The sequence below is a fragment of the Chanodichthys erythropterus genome, chromosome 8 (genome assembly GCF_024489055.1).
Source record: "Chanodichthys erythropterus isolate Z2021 chromosome 8, ASM2448905v1, whole genome shotgun sequence".
In the NCBI taxonomy this organism is placed as follows: domain Eukaryota; kingdom Metazoa; phylum Chordata; class Actinopteri; order Cypriniformes; family Xenocyprididae; genus Chanodichthys; species Chanodichthys erythropterus.
In genome coordinates this window covers 4,962,686-4,981,654 of record NC_090228.1, presented here as the reverse complement: position 1 = coordinate 4,981,654, position 18,969 = coordinate 4,962,686, and the positions used below count along the sequence as shown (strand labels likewise).

Below are 18,969 nucleotides of genomic sequence, written 5' to 3'. Positions count from 1 at the left end.
ACTAATTGTTAGATACTTACACTAGCATATTGTATATGACCTGAAGAAGAAAAACTTTGACCTGAGGAGGGCAGTAATACACTTAGCAGTGTCTACACTACTGGAATTCAAATAGAGAAGAGGAAAAGAGCTAGTTCAAGATGAGGATTTTTAAGGTTAAAACATATATAATTTTTCATTATTTTTTTTTTAGAAAATGAGTGATGGTTTCTCTAGATAAGACACTTATTCCTCGTCTGGGATTGTGTAGAACGATTTGAAGCTGCACTGAAACTGTAATTTTGACCTTCAACAGTTTGGGCTCCATGGAAGTCCACTATAAGGAGAAAAATCCTGGAATGTTTTCATTAACAACCTTAATTTCTTTTCGACTGAAGAAAAGAAAGACACGAACATCTTGGATGACATGGGGGTGAGTAAATTTTCAGGAAATTTTATTTGAAAGTGAACTAATCCTTTAACTACCAACTACTATAAACTATTAGATGGCTATAATACATTTCAGTAGATTTCATAGCTATTCTTTGCTTTAAATTCTATTTCTCCTGTAATGACAAATAATAAAGTATAGAAAATAATACAGAAAATAAGGTACATTTAAAAAAAAATACATTAAAATATTTAAGATTTTTTTTTCTGCATTTTATTTCCATTTATCTCACTTGTTCCATCTGTTATTATTCTGTCTTTCTCGCATGCTCATTCTTTCTAATCATGTTTCCAATTTGCATCTCTCTCTCTCGTTTACATCAATCCCTGTTTCTCATCCACTCTCTCTCTTCTGCGCATGCGCCGGTAGGCGGTTACATAGATTTCAACACCTTATACACTTTCACACTCGCTAATATTACGCATTCTGAGCTGATACGCTGCCCGGGCTTCAGTGCAGTACACGGGCTATGGAACGGGACGCGTCTCCTCTCTTTCACTTCCCCGAGCAGCATGCGAGACGGGGACCGACATGACAGCGAACAGCCGAGGGACCAAAGCCGCTCCTCCTACTGTGCAGCGGCGGCTGTCAGCGCTACCGAGGCCGGGAGCGGGTGTCCGGCTGCTCCGGTATGCCGCGCTGGTGGCGGTGTGCGCGCTATGCTACAGTAACTCTCTCTGGGGGGAGTTTGTTCATGATGATATTTGGGCTATCAGCAACAATCCAGATGTCAGACCAGGCTCCAGCCTCCGGAGCATCTTCACCAATGACTTTTGGGGCAAACGGATGGCTGATAACACCAGTCACAAATCCTACCGTCCGCTCTGCATCCTCACTTTTAAGTAAGTCCATCATCCAAGATTTGACATGGAGACAGTTGTATAAACATAGCCATTATGTTTAGACTGTGACTTATGAATTAGTATAACCAGCTAGCAGTTAGTTAGCCAGTGTTAATGTCCGCTATCAAATTACTGTTTTTATGTAACTGACTTTAAAAAAAAAGTTATGAACAAAAAAATTGATGACTAACTTGTATGACTAGTCTAGTTAGGATTGAGTAACTTAACCGACATTTACTTGAGTTTGAAGAGTCTAAAAACAGTTTTTTTACGCAAAGTTGTGATTGATTTGAACTTATTTACATGGCTGGAGTCACATGACCTGAGCCGTTTAATTCCAGTAACCCTCATATCATAAAACATGTCACAATATTTGGCACATATATCAATGAACTTATTTTTCCATAAGTAACCTATTAACTCACATGATTAGTAGTGAGTAGAAGCATTGTTTTATTAAATGAAAGTAAAAGTAAAATGAATATTTTTATTTTTGAATTTTGTATATTCCTTTCCCCAGCAAGTGCGTGTTAGAAAATGCTATAGTTTATTTATTTTTATTTTTTTTTATAATTTTTTTTTTTTAACATATGTAACTTAAATGCATGTGGGAAAAATGTATGTAACTGGGTTATTGTTTATTTAATAATATCTATCATGTGTTGAGTAAGGGTGCTTATTTTAAATATCAAAAGGGCGCTTTATTGCATTCAAAAAATACCATGGTCCATGACGAATCGCGCAAATCAGTTAAACTGAACTTGACGCAACGCTCATGTCGCGACGTCATGTGGGGGAAAAAACGCAGATAGAACGCAAGAACATGTGCGTGAACGCGCATTTAAAGACGTTCACGATCGCGTTCGGTCTTCGAGATTACGCAGTTGTTGACACATTCAGTGTCAGTCAACACTTGTTGCGCAGTTTATTTTTAAAGTTACTTTTTTTCCACCTCAGAGCGCTCCAAGCACAGCAGTCATTACCAAAAAGTGCTCGTAAATCGTGAAATTAAGCAGACTGCCACGAGTGTAGTAGTTGCAGACAGTCCGAGATAAGCTCGTGTGTTTTTACTCCAGATTCAGAACGAGGGGCGTTTCTTTCTCGTGGATGACGTCATAGTCCATATGGCGCGCGCGTCTGACAGCTCTGCAACATCGCCAGTGATCCACATTCACACCAGTGATAACAAAAAGAGAACGGAGGAGGACTTTTCTCCTTATAGTCGGAAAGGAGGCGTTGTGTATTTATAGCAAGGCAATTAACAGCCTACTCCGCGCCTCATATTTTATCTCCTTTATTTTTGGAGCAGCCAGACACTTCCCGCTCTCTCCTTTGCCTAGGTGGATAGAGATATGTCTTTCTGTTAGTCAGTGTATAGGCAGTCATTTTGGCCTAGTCTTGTTTCAGCACCAAGAGGCCTTTTGAGTATTTATAATGCATGAGTTATATGTAATTTTCACATTTTCGGAAAAAAAGACATGTGAGTGGTGCCAAACGTTAGGATGGTCTAAATGGTTTCCAGGGTGTTGCTATGCAGTCAGAGTGAATAAATGTATTGCATTCAGAGACAAAGTTTAATACTTAGTGTTCGAAGTTTCGAGAAAGTTAAAGAGTTAGTTCACTCAGAAATGAAAATAATGTCATTTATTACTCACCTCATGCTGTTCCACACCTGTAAGACCTTCAGAACACAAAATAAGATATTTTTGATGAAATCTTATGGATCAGTGAGTCCTGCATAGACAGCAATGACATTTCCTCTCTCAAGATCCATTAATGTACTAAAAACATATTTAAATCAGTTCATGTGAGTACAGTGGTTCAATATTAATATTATAAAGCAACAAGAATATTTTTGGTGCACCAAAAAAAAAAAAAAATAGCGATTTCAAAACACTGCTTCATGAAGCTTTGGAGCATCATGAATCTTTTGTGTTGAAATCACGTGACTTTGGCGATCCGAACCGCTGATTCGACACAAAAGATTCATAACGCTCAGAAGCTTCATTAAGCAGGGTTTTGAAATCGTCCATCTCTAAATAAGTCTCTTTTTTTTTTTGGTGCACCAAAAATATTCTCGTCGCTTTATAATATTAATATTGAACCACTGTACTCACATGAACTGATTTAAATGTGTTTTTAGTAGTGGATCTTGAGAAAGGAAATGTCATCGCTGGATATGCAGGCCTCACTGAGCCATCAGATTTCATCAAAAATATCTTAATTTGTGTTCTAAAGATGAACAAAGGTCTTACGGGTGTAGAACCTCACGAGGGTGAGTATTATTTAAATTTTTTGGTGAACTAACACTTTAACCCTTGTATTTTGGCGTCCATCAGTCTTCCGACATGTCAGTTGTGCCGCGTATCTAATGAGAGAGCGAATGGGTGCTGCCCATTCCCCACTGTGTGCGTATGAGGGAGAAAGAGATAAAACGAATACCCTTGAGCCCACAGGCGTATATGTGTGAGAGCAAGAGAGAGCTGTGAGATTGCAGGCAGAGCTGCTCTTGTATCTCAGCATGATCCTTGTGTCTTTTATCCGCTCTTTGATGCTGTCATGACAGGCTCTTGAAAACTTCAGCTGTCTTTCTCAGACGTGCACAGATAGTTGGAGCTTATAGCAGAGCCTTTAACACAACGCGAGCAGATACAGCCAGAGCTGCCTCCAAATTTGGAGGATTTGTTACACAAAAATGAAAATTCGGTCATTATTTACTCACTCGTATGTGAGCGTCACATCAAAATCAAACCGAAACAATTATAATCACTGATGCTGTCTACACTGGATACAGTATATGTTTTAAACATTTCTATTTTTTAGCAAATATACATTGTTAAAAATAATATAAAAAGTATGTATCATTCTTTTGTGGTGGCTAGTATACACTGGAAAAAGAAAAAACTTAAAATTTAAAATATGTAATAGAATTTTTTTGTAACACTTTACATTAAGGTTCCCTTTGTAAAGGGTTTATAAAGGCGTTTGTTAATGAGTAATAAGTAATTTACAAATGTATTATAAATCATTAATAATGCAGTTATAACTGCATTAATAAAAAAAGGGTGACTTTAATGCAATACCTGCCAAATAGTGAGCCGTTTTTAACTCACATGTTATAAATGCTTAATAAATGTATTTATTAACACTTATTTAACTCAAAACCAGATTCCTGGTTTATTTCATGATGCACCAAAAATTGACTATCATAATTAGACTTAAGGGTGTTGTATTTGTGGTTTTCTTATTAATATCTCATGACTGCCACTTTTCTTACTATGTTGCTTACCAGAAGTTTCTGTCTTACCCATAAATGGTTCGTAGATTTCCACTTTACATTAAGATTCACTTTCATAGGTTATTAATGTTTATAACTCATGAATAAATGGTTCATGAGTGTCCACCCTACATTAAGGTTCACAGTTAGCTAATACTGGAATTAATTTCATTATTGATATCTCATCATGTTATGGTTATTATCTTATGTTTTATTTTCAAAATAAAGTTGGAATTTCATCTTTTAAAAAGCAAGAAATCAGTTTTCATACACTGCTGTAGATAGGCATCATGACCTTTTTGGAGAGTATCATGGGCAAGACAGAAACTTCCGGTAAGCAACATACGTAGTAAGAAAAGTGGCAGTCATTGGATATTAATAAGAAAAGCACAAATACAACACCCTTCAGTCTAATTATGATAGTCAGTTTTCGCTGCATCATGAAATAAACCAGGAACCATCTGGTTTTGGGTTAAATAATACATTTATTATGCATTTATAACATGCAAGTTAAAAAAAGCTCACTATTTGGCAGGTATTGCATTAAAGTCGCCCTTTTTAATCATGCATTTATAACTGCATTATTAATGATTTATAATGCACTTATTACTCATTAACAAACACCTTTATAAACCCTTTACAAAGGGAATCTTAATGTAAAGTGTTACCAATTTTTCTTTAAAACAAAATTTTTTTATTATTTCTAGCAAATATAAAAATACATTGCTAATATAAAAACAAACAAACAAACTTAATAACAATTCATTGTTCTTTTGTTGTAGGGCCAGTGAAAATGTTGGCAGGGAGAGTAAAAATTTGAAGTATTTGCTTGATTGGGAGAGCAGAAAAGCCCCGCTGTCATGATTCATTTATGGTGTTTTTTGGGAGTTGTTGGAGCATCCCAGCCCATATTCTTTCTACTTTTGTGTTCCATGTTGTGGAATGACATGAAGGGTGAGTGAATAATGGCAGTACTTGAAGTTTTGGGCGAACTATTCCTTTCATGTATTTTCCTCAAATCAATTGGACAAGCTGTCCTGCTCTCTGAGAGAATTGCAATTAGCCGATGTTAGCTGTGACCAAGAGTTTCCCATGGCTCTGACTGTGATTGCAGAATACGATGCTGTTGGAGGAAACTAAAGACTGCACACTCCGTATGGATGGCTCGATTTTTATCTTCAGCTCTGATGAGGCTTAAAGACATTTTCTTGTTTTCCTGTAGAGACTGTAATGCACACACTCACGCCTCGATGTCACATTAATCAGCAGCGGTTAAACAAACACAGGCTTATTATTGCCTGCAGATGTGCAAACTGTTTCACAGTCATTATCGTTTTCCTTCCATCATTTCATTAACTGTCACCCTTTTTGCTCTCATTCCATTTCCTCTGGTTCTCTAGCTTGATCTCTACCCTGGTCGCTGAACGTCAAACTCAGAGCTAAATATTAAGTGTCAGGTGTCTTCATTGACTCATGTAGAACCTTCACGGACAGCTCTTTGTGCTTGCATAACAAATTATGCTGTCCAAGTTGGTCTTCAAGTACTGTGATCTGGAATTTATCCTGACAAAGTCTCAGAACTTATAAGTCCAGATGGGGTCGCACTGAGAAGTCCCTTTAAAATCATCTTTAATTTGAGTTCAACAAACATCTTCTTATGATTAAAGCATTTTTTGATTTAGATGTTAATTGGATTTTAGTTAGTGCCTTCAATGTTAAAGGGATAGTTCTCCCCAAAATGAAAATTATCCCATAATTTACTCACCCTCAAGCCATCCTATGTGTATATGACTTCCTTCTTTCAGCTGAACACAATCAGAGTTATATTTAAAAAATTCTGGCTCTTCCAAGCTTTGTAATGGGATTGAGTGGTGCCCGAGTTATTGAAGCTCCAAAAAGCGCATCCATCCATCATAAAAGTAATCCATACAGCTACAGGAGGTTAATAAATGCCTTCTGAAGCAAATCATTAGGTTTTTGTAAGAAAAATATCCATATTTAAGTCTTGATAAACTATAATCACTGGTGAGTCGAGTTCCAGCCGAAGAGTGACCTCTGACCCCATGTTGTTCATACTTGTAGGTTTAGAGGAATGAACAAATACTAATAACTAAAATAACAGCATAAGGGTTTTGGAGTGTCACAAGGAAGATTACAGAAAGAGAGAGAATTTTCATTTCATAAATTTTCAGAATAATTGGAATAATTTGGAAATATTGATTCTATATTATTAGATATGGAATTATGATGTTCTTGTTTTTAATAAAAAAAAAAAACATTAAGATCACTGTTCTTATTGTTAGCTAAAAACTATTAAAAATAGTTGTTGTTAAATGAAATACAATAAAATATAAATTTTAGACAGAAACAAACAAAAATGAGAAAGTGGCAACTAATAAAACGTTGAAGTACTGAAATTACTAAAAATAAATTGAAATAAATAAATTCAAGTTAAATAGAAATATAAAAACAAAAATTGACAAAAGAACTAAATTACTAAAACTTAAACTAAAATTAAAACTGAAAATATATAAATAAAAAAAAAAAATATATATATATATATATATATATATATATATATATATATATATATATATATATATATATATATATATATATATATATATATATATATATATATATATATATATATATATATAGCATATAAATAACATTAAAATAACACTGATTAATATATTATGGAAGCTAGTTTCCACCACTAAATAAAAAAAATAAAGGTCATTTTTATCACAATTCTGACTTTTTTTCTCAGAATTGTGAGATTTAAACTCAGAATTGTGAGTTATAAAGTCAGAATTGCATGATACTGAATTGCAATTCTGACTTTATAACTCGCAATTGTACGTTTATATCTCATATAAAAAGTCGCAGTTACCTTTTTTATTTATTTTTTTTATTTCATGGTGGAAACAAGTTTCCATACTATATACACATTATCAGTTTTTTCCAATATCGTGCAGCCCTAATTATGTCTTTTTATTTTCCTACAACCATTAACCATCCAAAAAACCTGCTCATTTTATATCAGATTGTGTGATTTTATATCTCAAAGTGTATTGTGAAATAAATGAGTTTATGTTCCTCATATTCCATGCCATGTTCTGCCTCTGGTGCTCTTGCTAAATTTTAATGCAATCTCTGCTGCAAGTCAAGGTGACCATGGAAGCTCATTAATGTTGCATTGCTTTAGGCTAATTGTTCTCTCATCTCTCTCGGTCCCTTGCTCTCTTTTTCTTTAAGGTCAAGCAAATGTATTGAACATCAGAGGTTTTTCCATGGCCAGCTCCTTTAGTTTTGCCATGCTGAGACAGACTTGAAATCGACTTCCTGCTGTGAAACTGCAACTTTCCAAAATAATTTGTTTCTCCATAGTAAATAAAAGAACATGCTGCACGACTGAACTCAATCAGAACATATCTGATGCTGAATATACAGCTATCCAGCAAATACAGCACAAATAGTTTGTTTTGGTCACAGCTGGTTAAGACAAAATCTAAAATTTACATGGAATAGGCTTTATCTCTTGTCACTTCATGGTATTGCACCTTGTTAGCTCACGCCCATGTCTTATTAATGTCACTGTTTCTCTGTTTTTCACTCTCGCTGCAGGTTGAACATTTTGTTGGGCGGCATGACTCCATTCTACTTCCACCTGGTGAACGTGTTTCTGCACTGCGTGGTGACAGCGCTGCTCATGCACACCTGCGAACAGTGTGTGTTTGAAGACGGCAACCTCTCTTTCCTCACCGCTCTGCTTTTCTCTGTACACCCCATTCACACCGAAGCTGTGAGTGTAAATGCATAACATTTCTGATTACAACATTCTACGTATCTATCTATTTATAGTTCAGTCCATCTATCTGTCCATCGATTGTTCCATCCATCCATCATTTGTTCAATCCATCTATCTATCTATCCATCCATCCATCCATCCATCAATTGTTCAATCCATCTATCTGTCAATCCATCCATCCATCTTTATTTTAATAATATATTCAGTATTGTCTGTTAAATGTTTTGTGTGTTTAATGTGTTGTGATATTTGAAGATGTTTCTTTGGGGTTTGTGGAGATGTAGACCTTGTATTGAAGGTTTATGTCTGAGTTTTAGTGGCAGTCACTTTCAGAACTGCAGAGTTTGTTTACAGTAGAGCGTTTGCTGGGTCGGTTGGAGTGAGTCCATGCCACTAAGCCAGACTCTGATCATCGGCTCTGTGTAAACACCATACATCAACAGCTGCACTGCATCCCACCAGCATTAATGAGACACACACACACACGGCACGGGAGGTGCCGTCCTTCGAGTTTTGATTGATCAAGCAGAAACATAATTAATCTCTGGATAAATATGAGAAAGGACAAAGAGGATGATCTGTACCCAACGCTGTGTGTGTGTAGGTGTGTGTGTGCAATTATCAGAGTTTTTTTTCTTTTAGGGAAGAAAAAAAGAAAAACAGGGAATTCAGAAAAGGAGGCGGCAGATGTTAAATATAAATTTAATCGTAAAATAAACATAAACATCCAAAAAGGAGCAGCAGCGGCCGACTATAATAGGCATATAAGCATAATAAAAACAGAAACGTAAAATGTCCCAGGCTCACGGCCCCGCCCTGCTTCATACCACAGTAATGTTAATAAAACTTTAATACATTAGCTCATCCATGAACTTGATTTCTGCACGAGTCCCCTCGGATTGCTTTTCATCGGCTGTGGAGGTGAAGACGACAACTCCCATGATTCCATGCTCAGTCACGGCATCATTAAGCTATAGTTGCATCCTAAATGACGCACTATGCACTTTTACACTATGTACTTATGCACTATGTACTCATTCATTTAGTGAATGAATTTTATAAGTTTATTTTGTCATTAAACATCTGAGTCTGATCCCCCCTCCCCCTCTACAACATAACGACAGTTGAGAGCATGAAGTGTTCAACATTCCACACTTAATTTAGTGCATCATCCAGATATTTAAAGTGCACTTTTTCTTTCTGAAATTTTCTGTGTGAATGCACTACTCACACTATTTGTACTTAAAAACGTCATAGAATAAATTGGGACGCCGACGCACCTTATGTCTTAGTTATTGTTTTGAATAAGCGACCTCTAGCGGCGAAAATTACATACTGTGCCTTTAACAGTTTATGTTAGTATTTACTATGGCAACTAGTTTATGCAGTTTACAAAGTACCACTTGATTTTCACTAATTTTGTTATTTTCTATATTTTTAATGACTATGGTGGCTCATACCAACCTACTAACTTTATTGTATTTATAATAGTTTGGGGCTGCTATGTAACACCTTTACCAATACTGTTCATCCATCAGTGTTAGTGACATTCTTACAAGTTATGTGTATGTTAAGAAGGACATATATATATATCATATTTAAAGGTGCTATCGAACGTTTTTTTTACAAGATGTAATATAAGTCTAAGGTGTCCCCTGAATGTGTCTGTGAAGTTTCAGCTCAAAATACCCCATAGATTTTTTTAAATAAATTTTTTTAACTGCCTATTTTTAGGCATAATTAGAAATGTGCCGGTTCAGGCTGCGGCCCCTTTAATTGCTCGCGCTCTCCGCCCCCTCCCTAGCTCTCGATTCTATCACTGCATAAACAAAGTTCACACAGCTAATATAACCCTTAAAATGTATCTTTACAAAGTGTTCATCATGCAGCATGTCTAATCGCATAAGTATAGTATTTATTTGGATGTTTACATTTGATTCTGAATGAGTTTGATGGTGCTCCGTGGCTAACTGCTAATGCTACACTGTTGAAGAGATTTATAAAGAATGAAGTTGTGTTTATGAATTATACAGACTGCAAGTGTTTAAAAATGAAAATAGCGACGGCTCTTGTCTCCGTGAATACAGTAAGAAACAATGGTAACTTTAACCACATTTAACAGTACATTAGCAACATGCTAACGAAACATTTAGAAAGACAATTTACAAATATCACTAAAAATATCATGATATCATGGATCATGTCAGTTATTATTGCTCCATCTGCCATTTTTCGCTATTGTTCTTGCTTGCTTACCTAGTCTGATGATTCAGCTGTGCACAGATCCAGACGTTAATACTGGCTGCCCTTGTGTAATGCCTTGAACATGAGCTGGCATATTCAAATATTGGGGGCGTACACATTAATGATCCCGACTGTTACGTAACAGTCGGTGTTATGTTGAGATTCGCCTGTTCTTCGGAGGTCTTTTAAACAAATGAGATTTACACAAGAAGGAGGAAACAATGGTGTTTGAGACTCACTGTATGTCATTTCCATGTACTGAACTCTTGTTATTCAACTATGCCGAGGTAAATTACATTTTCAATTCGATGGCACCTTTAACAAATTATAAAGTAAAATATCTAAGTTTTTTTGTAAGTTGAATACGGATGGCATAGGATGTAGCCTAAGCGTTTTGAACTGCCAGAGGCATTACACTTTCTTCTTAAGTTGAATATGGAAGGTGGTTTGGTGGAAGCTTGATAGTTTACTTTATAACTTGCTAAATATGGATATTTTTTCTTAAACAAACACATTGCTTCACTTCAGAAGACCTTTATTAACCCCCCGGAGCCGTGTGCAGTATGTTGGATGGATTCACTTTCTTGAGCTTTATACTCGTTGCTGGTCCTTATCACTGCCATTATAAAGCTTGGATGCATCAGGATATTTATTAATATAACTCCGATCATATTCATCAGAATATCATATAAACCTAGGCTAGGATGGCTGGAGGGTGAGTAAAGCTTGGGGAAATTTTCATTTTAAAGTGAACTAATCCTTTAAGGCCACCTAATACAAAGTGGGACCAAAAATTATAATTATTTCAAACTGGTAGTGCGCATATACTGTGATGCTCGTGCCAGTGAAGCTGGGTTGAGTCAGTATCATAGAAGATGATATCCGGCATCAGGTTACATCTGATCCAGCCCATACAAGACATGTGCGTCACCCAGCTTGTAACCACAGGTTTGTCCTCACAGCAAGGGACTGCCGGCAGGCTGTTGGCTAGTTGTTAGTCGAGAGGAGCATCACTTGACAGGCATCAGCAGACTCATGATGGAGGATGAAAGGCCTCCGTTCACTGGCATTCTGTCTCTCCCTGGAGACTGTACTGAAGCCTTCTGCAACCTGCTGACCATCTGTCGGACTTCCTCCTTCACAGCCACCCACCGGCACCCGGCGCTGGCCACTGCCGATGATGTCTTGTAACTCAAAAATACATTTTGTCCGGTCATTATTTACACTTTTTCCATAATTATATTCTTCTATCCATACTGTTTGAATGCATGAGTCATATTTTCCTGATCTTAACTTTTCTAGCACACTTGTTCTGTTTGTTTAAAATCACACGGGAACATCGGCTGCTGTCCAGCCTGCTCGGCTTTCAGCTGTGCATGTGCGATAAAGTGTGTTTGTGTAAGTTTCTCCACACTATCTGGTCCTAACAAGGGTTTACATTTACAGGGGTTGAAAGGTGTGTGAGTGGAAAAACTGTTTATAGATTTGGTTTTGCAGCAGTTTTGCAGGATGGTGTGGGTGCGTGTGTGGACCCTCTGCGTTGGCAGGGTAGGGCTGCAGCTGTTTCTGAGGAATTCCTGTCGAATTAGGTAATTGGCTGAAATGAGGTATAGCTGTGGGTCTTTCTGAGAAGTGCAGCATTTCAGATCTCCAGCTTGATTTACAATTACCCCACAGATGTGTGTGTGCGTGTGCGCATTTATACGCCAGTCTTTGCAAGGGGAAGAAATCGCAATTGAATACACTCTCTTGAAGGGACCCTAGAGATCCATGGATCTACTTCCTGGACCAAATGTCTTAAAACACCATAGATCAGGAGTGCGGTCATATTAGATTAGATTAGATTGGATTGGATTAGAGTTTTTTCATTCAATCCATATACAGGTATTAAACAAAATGTTTCAGTAGATGTGCAGCAGTGCATTTTACACAAATTACAATAACATTATAAGGACACGTGGTGAGTAATACAATTACTTCACCGTAAACAACACACTGTTCATATGCGGTATGTGTACAAAATTATCCCATAATTTACTCACCCTCAAGCCATCCTAGGTGTATGTCTTTCTTCTTTCAGCCAAACACAATCTGAGTTACATTAAAAAAAGTAGAAGTGGGCGTGAGATTTTGAAGCACAAAAAAGCGCATCCATCCATCTCAAAAGTAATCCAATGACCTACGTATATTCTCAAACATCTTTAATGAAATTATTTGTTAAATTAAGTGTTAAATGTCCAAATATTTCTGTTATAAATAAAACTAATTAAAGATGTTCGGTTATTCACTTAATAGGCTTTTACTATTATAATTTATTCATTAACAGTTAATCAAGTGTAAGAAATTATGTTCAATTGGTTTTATTATGCGCTAATGTGTTTTCATACGCATTATATAGTAAGCTGTGCGTATTTAAAATTAATATCATTCGTATATACTTAGGATAATCATTAAGAGGATACCCGATTTCGAGGGAGGACCAAGTTTGTCATGACACCGGATATTTTTCTTACAAAAACGCTTCAGAAGGCCTTTATTAACCCCCTCGAGCCATATGGATTACTTTTATAATGGATGGATTTGCATCTACTGTAACTAACCCTTTAACGGACGTTCCTAGTAACAATCACAGACATTTATGATTACGTGATGTGATGTGCATCAGTTTATTTTGATAGTAAAAATTCTCATTTAGAACTATTATGACAAATTACATTTTTATTTTAATTGTGTGTATGTATTATTATGGATAATATAAACAATACTGCAGTATTCCCTAGCTGCTGCATCCATTACAACGTTAGGGTGGTGTTCATGATCTCATAAATACTATTATTCCAACATGACCCAGAGGCAGCATTTATACATGATTTTAATGGATGATTTTGTGTCTGCAACAGTGCTTTATTACAGCAACTGTGAAAGTCTGGCGCTAGATTTGCTGATAGGTCCACTAGCCAGACATTTACATCTATATTCAGCCCATAAACACAGCAGCTGGACCGTAATACCACACAGACGCTGAGTTGTATTAAGGGCCGGTGGGCTTTTTATATGTTTACACTGAAGATGATGTCTCGGAGTAGTGCAAAAACACACACACACACTCGTCCCTCACCAGCGGTGCATGTATGGTCTGTTGCTCCGGGGTGTGTCTTCTGGAAGTGTGTGTATAATTCCAAGGAATTCTTCCTCTGGGGGGGATGGGCTTCAGAAACCCTCCAGATGTGAAGTGTGTCAACTGTGGGATCATTTTAACATTTGTGCCTCTGGCAAAAACAAGGAGGAAAAAAGTGCATGAAAACAGATTGGAGAGGAGGATGTTAAGGATGGTGTATGTTTTTAGGGGGATGGGAAGATACAGGGAAAGAGCAGACAGCGCCAGGGAAATAAATCTCTCTCCCTCTTGCCCTCACGTTTTCATTTTCTACTTCCCACTATTTCTTCCCACTCATTTGACTTTGCTCTCCTCCATTTGTCTTATAAAGATGTGATCATGCATTGCAAACAAGCACACACATATATTTATCCACCCTTTCCTCCTATCATTCACACTTTTACACCACCCTCTATTGCAAAGCTGCCACAATGGAAGTGAAAATAATGTAGGATGACATCAGGAATGGGCGTCACCGCTCAAACCATTTTGGAAGGGAGGCTCAATGACATTGACATTTAAAACAGTGCTTTATTACAGCAACTGGGAAAGTCTGGCTCTAGGTTTGCTGATAGGTCAGTTTGCTGATAGCTCACTTTGCTTTTTCAGTGAATTATTCATTCCAGTGTGTGCTTCGCTTTAAAACACAAGCTCTGTCATATTCTGTGACTGTTTCTGAATGGTGCGAACCTTCACGCATTGCGCTGTGTGAAGTAAAGTCTGAATGGAATGTCAAAACATCCCACCGCTGTATAGCCAATGATACGCAAACTACCTTTCTTGGCTGGATTAAGCAAACCAGCGTCTCGCTAGTAAAGTTTTGATGGATGAGGATTGCAATTAAGGTAATGATGATTGCGGTGACATACAGGAGCCGTACAGTAAGCATGCATATATATATATAGCCTGTATCAGTGTGGTATATTGCTGTGTTTATGGGCTGAATATAGATGTAGATGGCTAGTGGACCTATCGGCAAACCCAGTGCCAGACTTTCACGGTTGATGTAATAAAGATAACAATTTGAATGTCTTTATGTTGATAAAATGACTCTGTGGCTTTGATATGTTTTGTTGATCTGAACAGTTTTGTTACATTAACATGATGGATTATAAGTGTATCGTACTTGTGTGTTACAGGTGTCTGGGATCGTTGGGAGAGCAGATGTATTAGCCAGCATGTTGTTCCTCCTGGCCTTTCTCTCCTATATTAGGTAACCCAGAGTATTTTCCATTAGGGTGTAAAAAAAACTGACAATGATCTGACAATGAACATATAATGCATCAATTACACAATTGAATAATTGATCATAATTATAAAAACTAAACAATTTATTATCCATTCATTTGTATCCAAAATATAATTTTTTTAATCTTATCATACTGAACCTCGACGAAATTTTAGATTTCATGATGTGTTCAATACGAATTGTTTACCAAATTATTAGTAATGCTCAAGCTGCATTTACTTGAGCGAAATAAGTACAACAGTATTACTGAGATATATTACTACAATTTAATGTAATTGTTCTCTATTTTAATATATTTTAAAACATAATCTATTCCTGTAATGGTAAAGCTGAATTTTCAGCATCATTACTCCAGTCTTCAGTGTCACATGACCCTTCAGAAATCATTCTAACATGCTGGTTTGCTGCTCGAGAAACATTTATGATTACCAGTGTTGAAAACAGTGCTGCTTCATGTTTTGTAACATTATAAATGTCTTTACTGTGACTTTTGATCAATTTAATGCATCCTTGCTGAAAAAAAGTATAAATTTCTTTAAAAAAAAAAAAAAAAAAATTGACCCAAACTTTTGAACGGTAGCATAATATGGTGACTTCTATTTGTCTTTCAGGAGTGTGTCAGCGAGCAGAACGGCAGACGAGTTTCCCCCTACAGTGTCAGTCTTGTCTCTGGCTCTCAGTCTGTTGTTGGGCACCTGTGCCATGCTGGTGAAAGAGACTGGCATTACGGTGTTTGGTGTGTGCATCCTCTATGATTTCCTGGTGCTCTGCCGCAAGCCGCTCATCTTGTAAGTGTTTGTATGCTCGCTATTCTAGATTATTAGCAGATTTTAATTATTGTTGGCTGGCATGGCTTCACGGGGCACTGGGTGTCACTGTGTTGATATTTTTACATTCAGCATGCATGACAACATGACGTCATCTATCAAATTGTATCACTTTTCCCAAATTGTCTTTGATTGGTCGATCAAGTTTTAAGATCATCTTTTTCATTTAGTTTTGAAATAGCAATCATTTCTAATCATTTCTGGCGTGCTGTATATAGAAGTGGCTCAAGAAGGCCGTCTGTCTCTGTCTATAACGGAATCTTCCACGGAATGTTTATTGAGAATTCCACTGTGGCCGGGGCATCGGAGCAGCCATGTGCTTTCAATCTTCAACCCAAGGCTGAGACGGTGCCATCAGTGACCAATACATATTCATCACATGCGGTCGGATCACATAGCGCAGACACTCATTAAATTCATTAGGAGGCAGTTAACAATCGACGGTCCCTAGACATACATTGACTGGTTGTATGTACTGCCTGAAAATTAGCTTAGCATGCAGACGTACAGTCTGACCTCGGGTCGCGTCCTTTCAGGAAACCGATTTAGCATGTTGCATTTATGCTATTGAATATTCACAAAATATATTAACAAAGATTTTGTTGACTGTACCAGAAATACTCACATCATGAATAGTGCAATGATTTAATATGCTTTATTTTTAGCCATTTCTAAAATGCATGCAAATATGCCATTGGGTTACTTTCACGTACAAAAACACAGTGTTAGGATCAGTTAATTTCTATAAATTAGTGTAAAATATCATTTTTAATAAATTCACTTATAACTTATATCTTTCCATCTCTATGTAGCATTTTTTTATATATATTTAAATGTATTAGTAAACATAAAGTAGTGCTGTCAAATCGATTAATCATGATTAATCGCATCTAACATAAGTTTGTAAGTGTGTATGTGTGTATATATATATATATATATATATATATATATATATATATATATATATAGTATATAGTATATACAAAGTTTTATGTTAGATGTGATTAATCATGATTAATCGTTTTGACAGCACTAATATTGTTTGTTAATATATAAAGTTTGTGTGTGTGTGTATATATATATATATATATATATATATATATATATATATATATATATATATATATATATATATATATATATATATATATATATATATATATATATATATATATATATATAAAATTAGGTTTGAATAAAAGTAAGTAGATACATTTTTTTGTTGATTATTTGAATCAGATTAAAAATGTTTAATATAAATGTAAAATGATCAAAAAATTAATTCTGAAAATTAAAACCTGTTAAGCTATTTCAGATCAAATTCAAAAATGTTGCGATACATATGTTAAATACTATACTATGTACCATACAAAAAGTAAAAAAATAATATAATATAATCTAATATAGCTAAATCATCATCATGTTGCATCATGACCACAAATGACAAAATTTGCATCACAACGTGTCTATTTATCGCCTACTCTTTTTTTTTTTTTTTTTTTGAATCACTACAGCTAATTAGTTTTTTCGCTTCTTTAATAAATTAAATGATGACTTCCTGTTTGACTGGTACCAAACAAATTGTGCGAGCAGACAATCTAGCCAAAGATCAGCACACAGATCTGCGATGGAGAATACACAAAGCAATCTTCCAATTACAGCTCGGCTCTTTCGTTCGGCTGTGGCGGTAATTGGCATTCAAAGAGAGTCAATCAGGCGGGACAAACAGCAATCGCACTCTCCGACTCAATTCAAACTCTCTCATTCTCTCTCTCTCACTTAGTGTGAACCTCATTTGCTTCAATTACAGTCTCAGCTACTTAAAATTTGCTCTGTGTCCAGTGGGTCTGCACTCTCCGAGAATTTGAAAAGCTGAACAAAGGGGCTCATCGGAGAGTGAGAAATAGAGAGGGACCCTTGACTGGCCCTTGGGTTCTCATTACTGAAGCAGACACACGACTGAGATACCAGACTGATCCTTGAACGCTGTGTGCAAACATTCGCACACAATCCCATGCTCATTCCTCTCCCTCAGGCTAATAAGTTGCTGCACCAGCTTTGCTCCATTAGGGCTTACAGAGAAACTTATGGGTAGAGGAGAACGAAATAAATGTTATTTTAAATGTAATATATTTATTTTTTAACTAATACCATTGTTCATGTTTATGAGTAAACAGTAGTTGTCAATGCATGGTTTTATTATGACATTAACAGTCTTAACAGTTAATCTTAACCACTTCTAATGCCCTAGCAACCACTTAAAACACCTTAGTAATCTCCTAGAAACCCCCTAGAAACCACTCAGAACACATTTGCAAATAATAGGGAGAGTTGTCTGGCCAACTGCAACATCTGTGATTTATAATTCTTGAATTTATACCATACAATAAAACAATTAACAGTCCTCACAGCTTTTTAACTACTCCTAATGCCCTAGCAACCACTTCAGAACATTTTAGCAGCTGCCTAGAAACACCCTAGAAACCACTCAGAACATGTTTGCAAATAAAAGGGAAAGTATCTGGTCAGATGCAACATCTGTGATTTATAATCTTGAATTTATACCATACAATGAAACAATTTTTAATTATTACCTAAAATTTTAATTTCCAAAAATATAATATTTAGCTTTAACAAAATATTTACCATTGTTTATGGTCATGAGGTCTAAGTGGTAGTTGTCAATGCATAATTTTATTTTTGACAGTCCTAACAGTATTTTAATCACTTTTAATGCTCAAGTATCCACTTAAACCACTCAGAACACCTTAGAAACACCCTAGAAACCACTCAGAACATGTTTGCAAATAATTGGGAAAGTTGTGTGGCCAGTTGCAACATCTGTGATACATCATTCGTCCCTATTTATCACTTTGCAGTAATGCGTGATGTTGTCTAATACATATCGCTACAGCACCAATCGGTTAAATTATGTTCAGCGCCAGCTATGTTTGTGCAGTAGAGTTTCTCAACGTTCCCATGTGTTCTGCAGAGATCAAAAACACAAGACATGCATCTGTTCCTCCGCATTAGTCACAGAGCGAATAACCTCAGGGATGGCAGAGACCCCAGAGATAAACATGACATCAAACATCCAGTAGCAAAAGCTCCTTTAATCCATTATTAAGA

At 36.2% G+C, this 18,969-nt stretch overlaps 1 protein-coding gene across 1 annotated transcript in view; it reads left to right on the top strand.

The window, feature by feature from the left end:
* The first annotated feature begins 844 nt into the window (after positions 1–844).
* Positions 845–18,969, top strand: part of tmtc1 (transmembrane O-mannosyltransferase targeting cadherins 1) — a 45,783-nt gene continuing 27,658 nt past the window's right edge. Inside the window, exons 1-4 of the mRNA XM_067391548.1 lie at positions 845–1,272; positions 8,180–8,357; positions 14,904–14,977; positions 15,625–15,801. Coding sequence (XP_067247649.1) covers positions 962–1,272; positions 8,180–8,357; positions 14,904–14,977; positions 15,625–15,801 — 740 coding nt within the window. The 5' untranslated portion in view covers positions 845–961. The remainder of the gene's footprint in view (positions 1,273–8,179; positions 8,358–14,903; positions 14,978–15,624; positions 15,802–18,969) is intronic.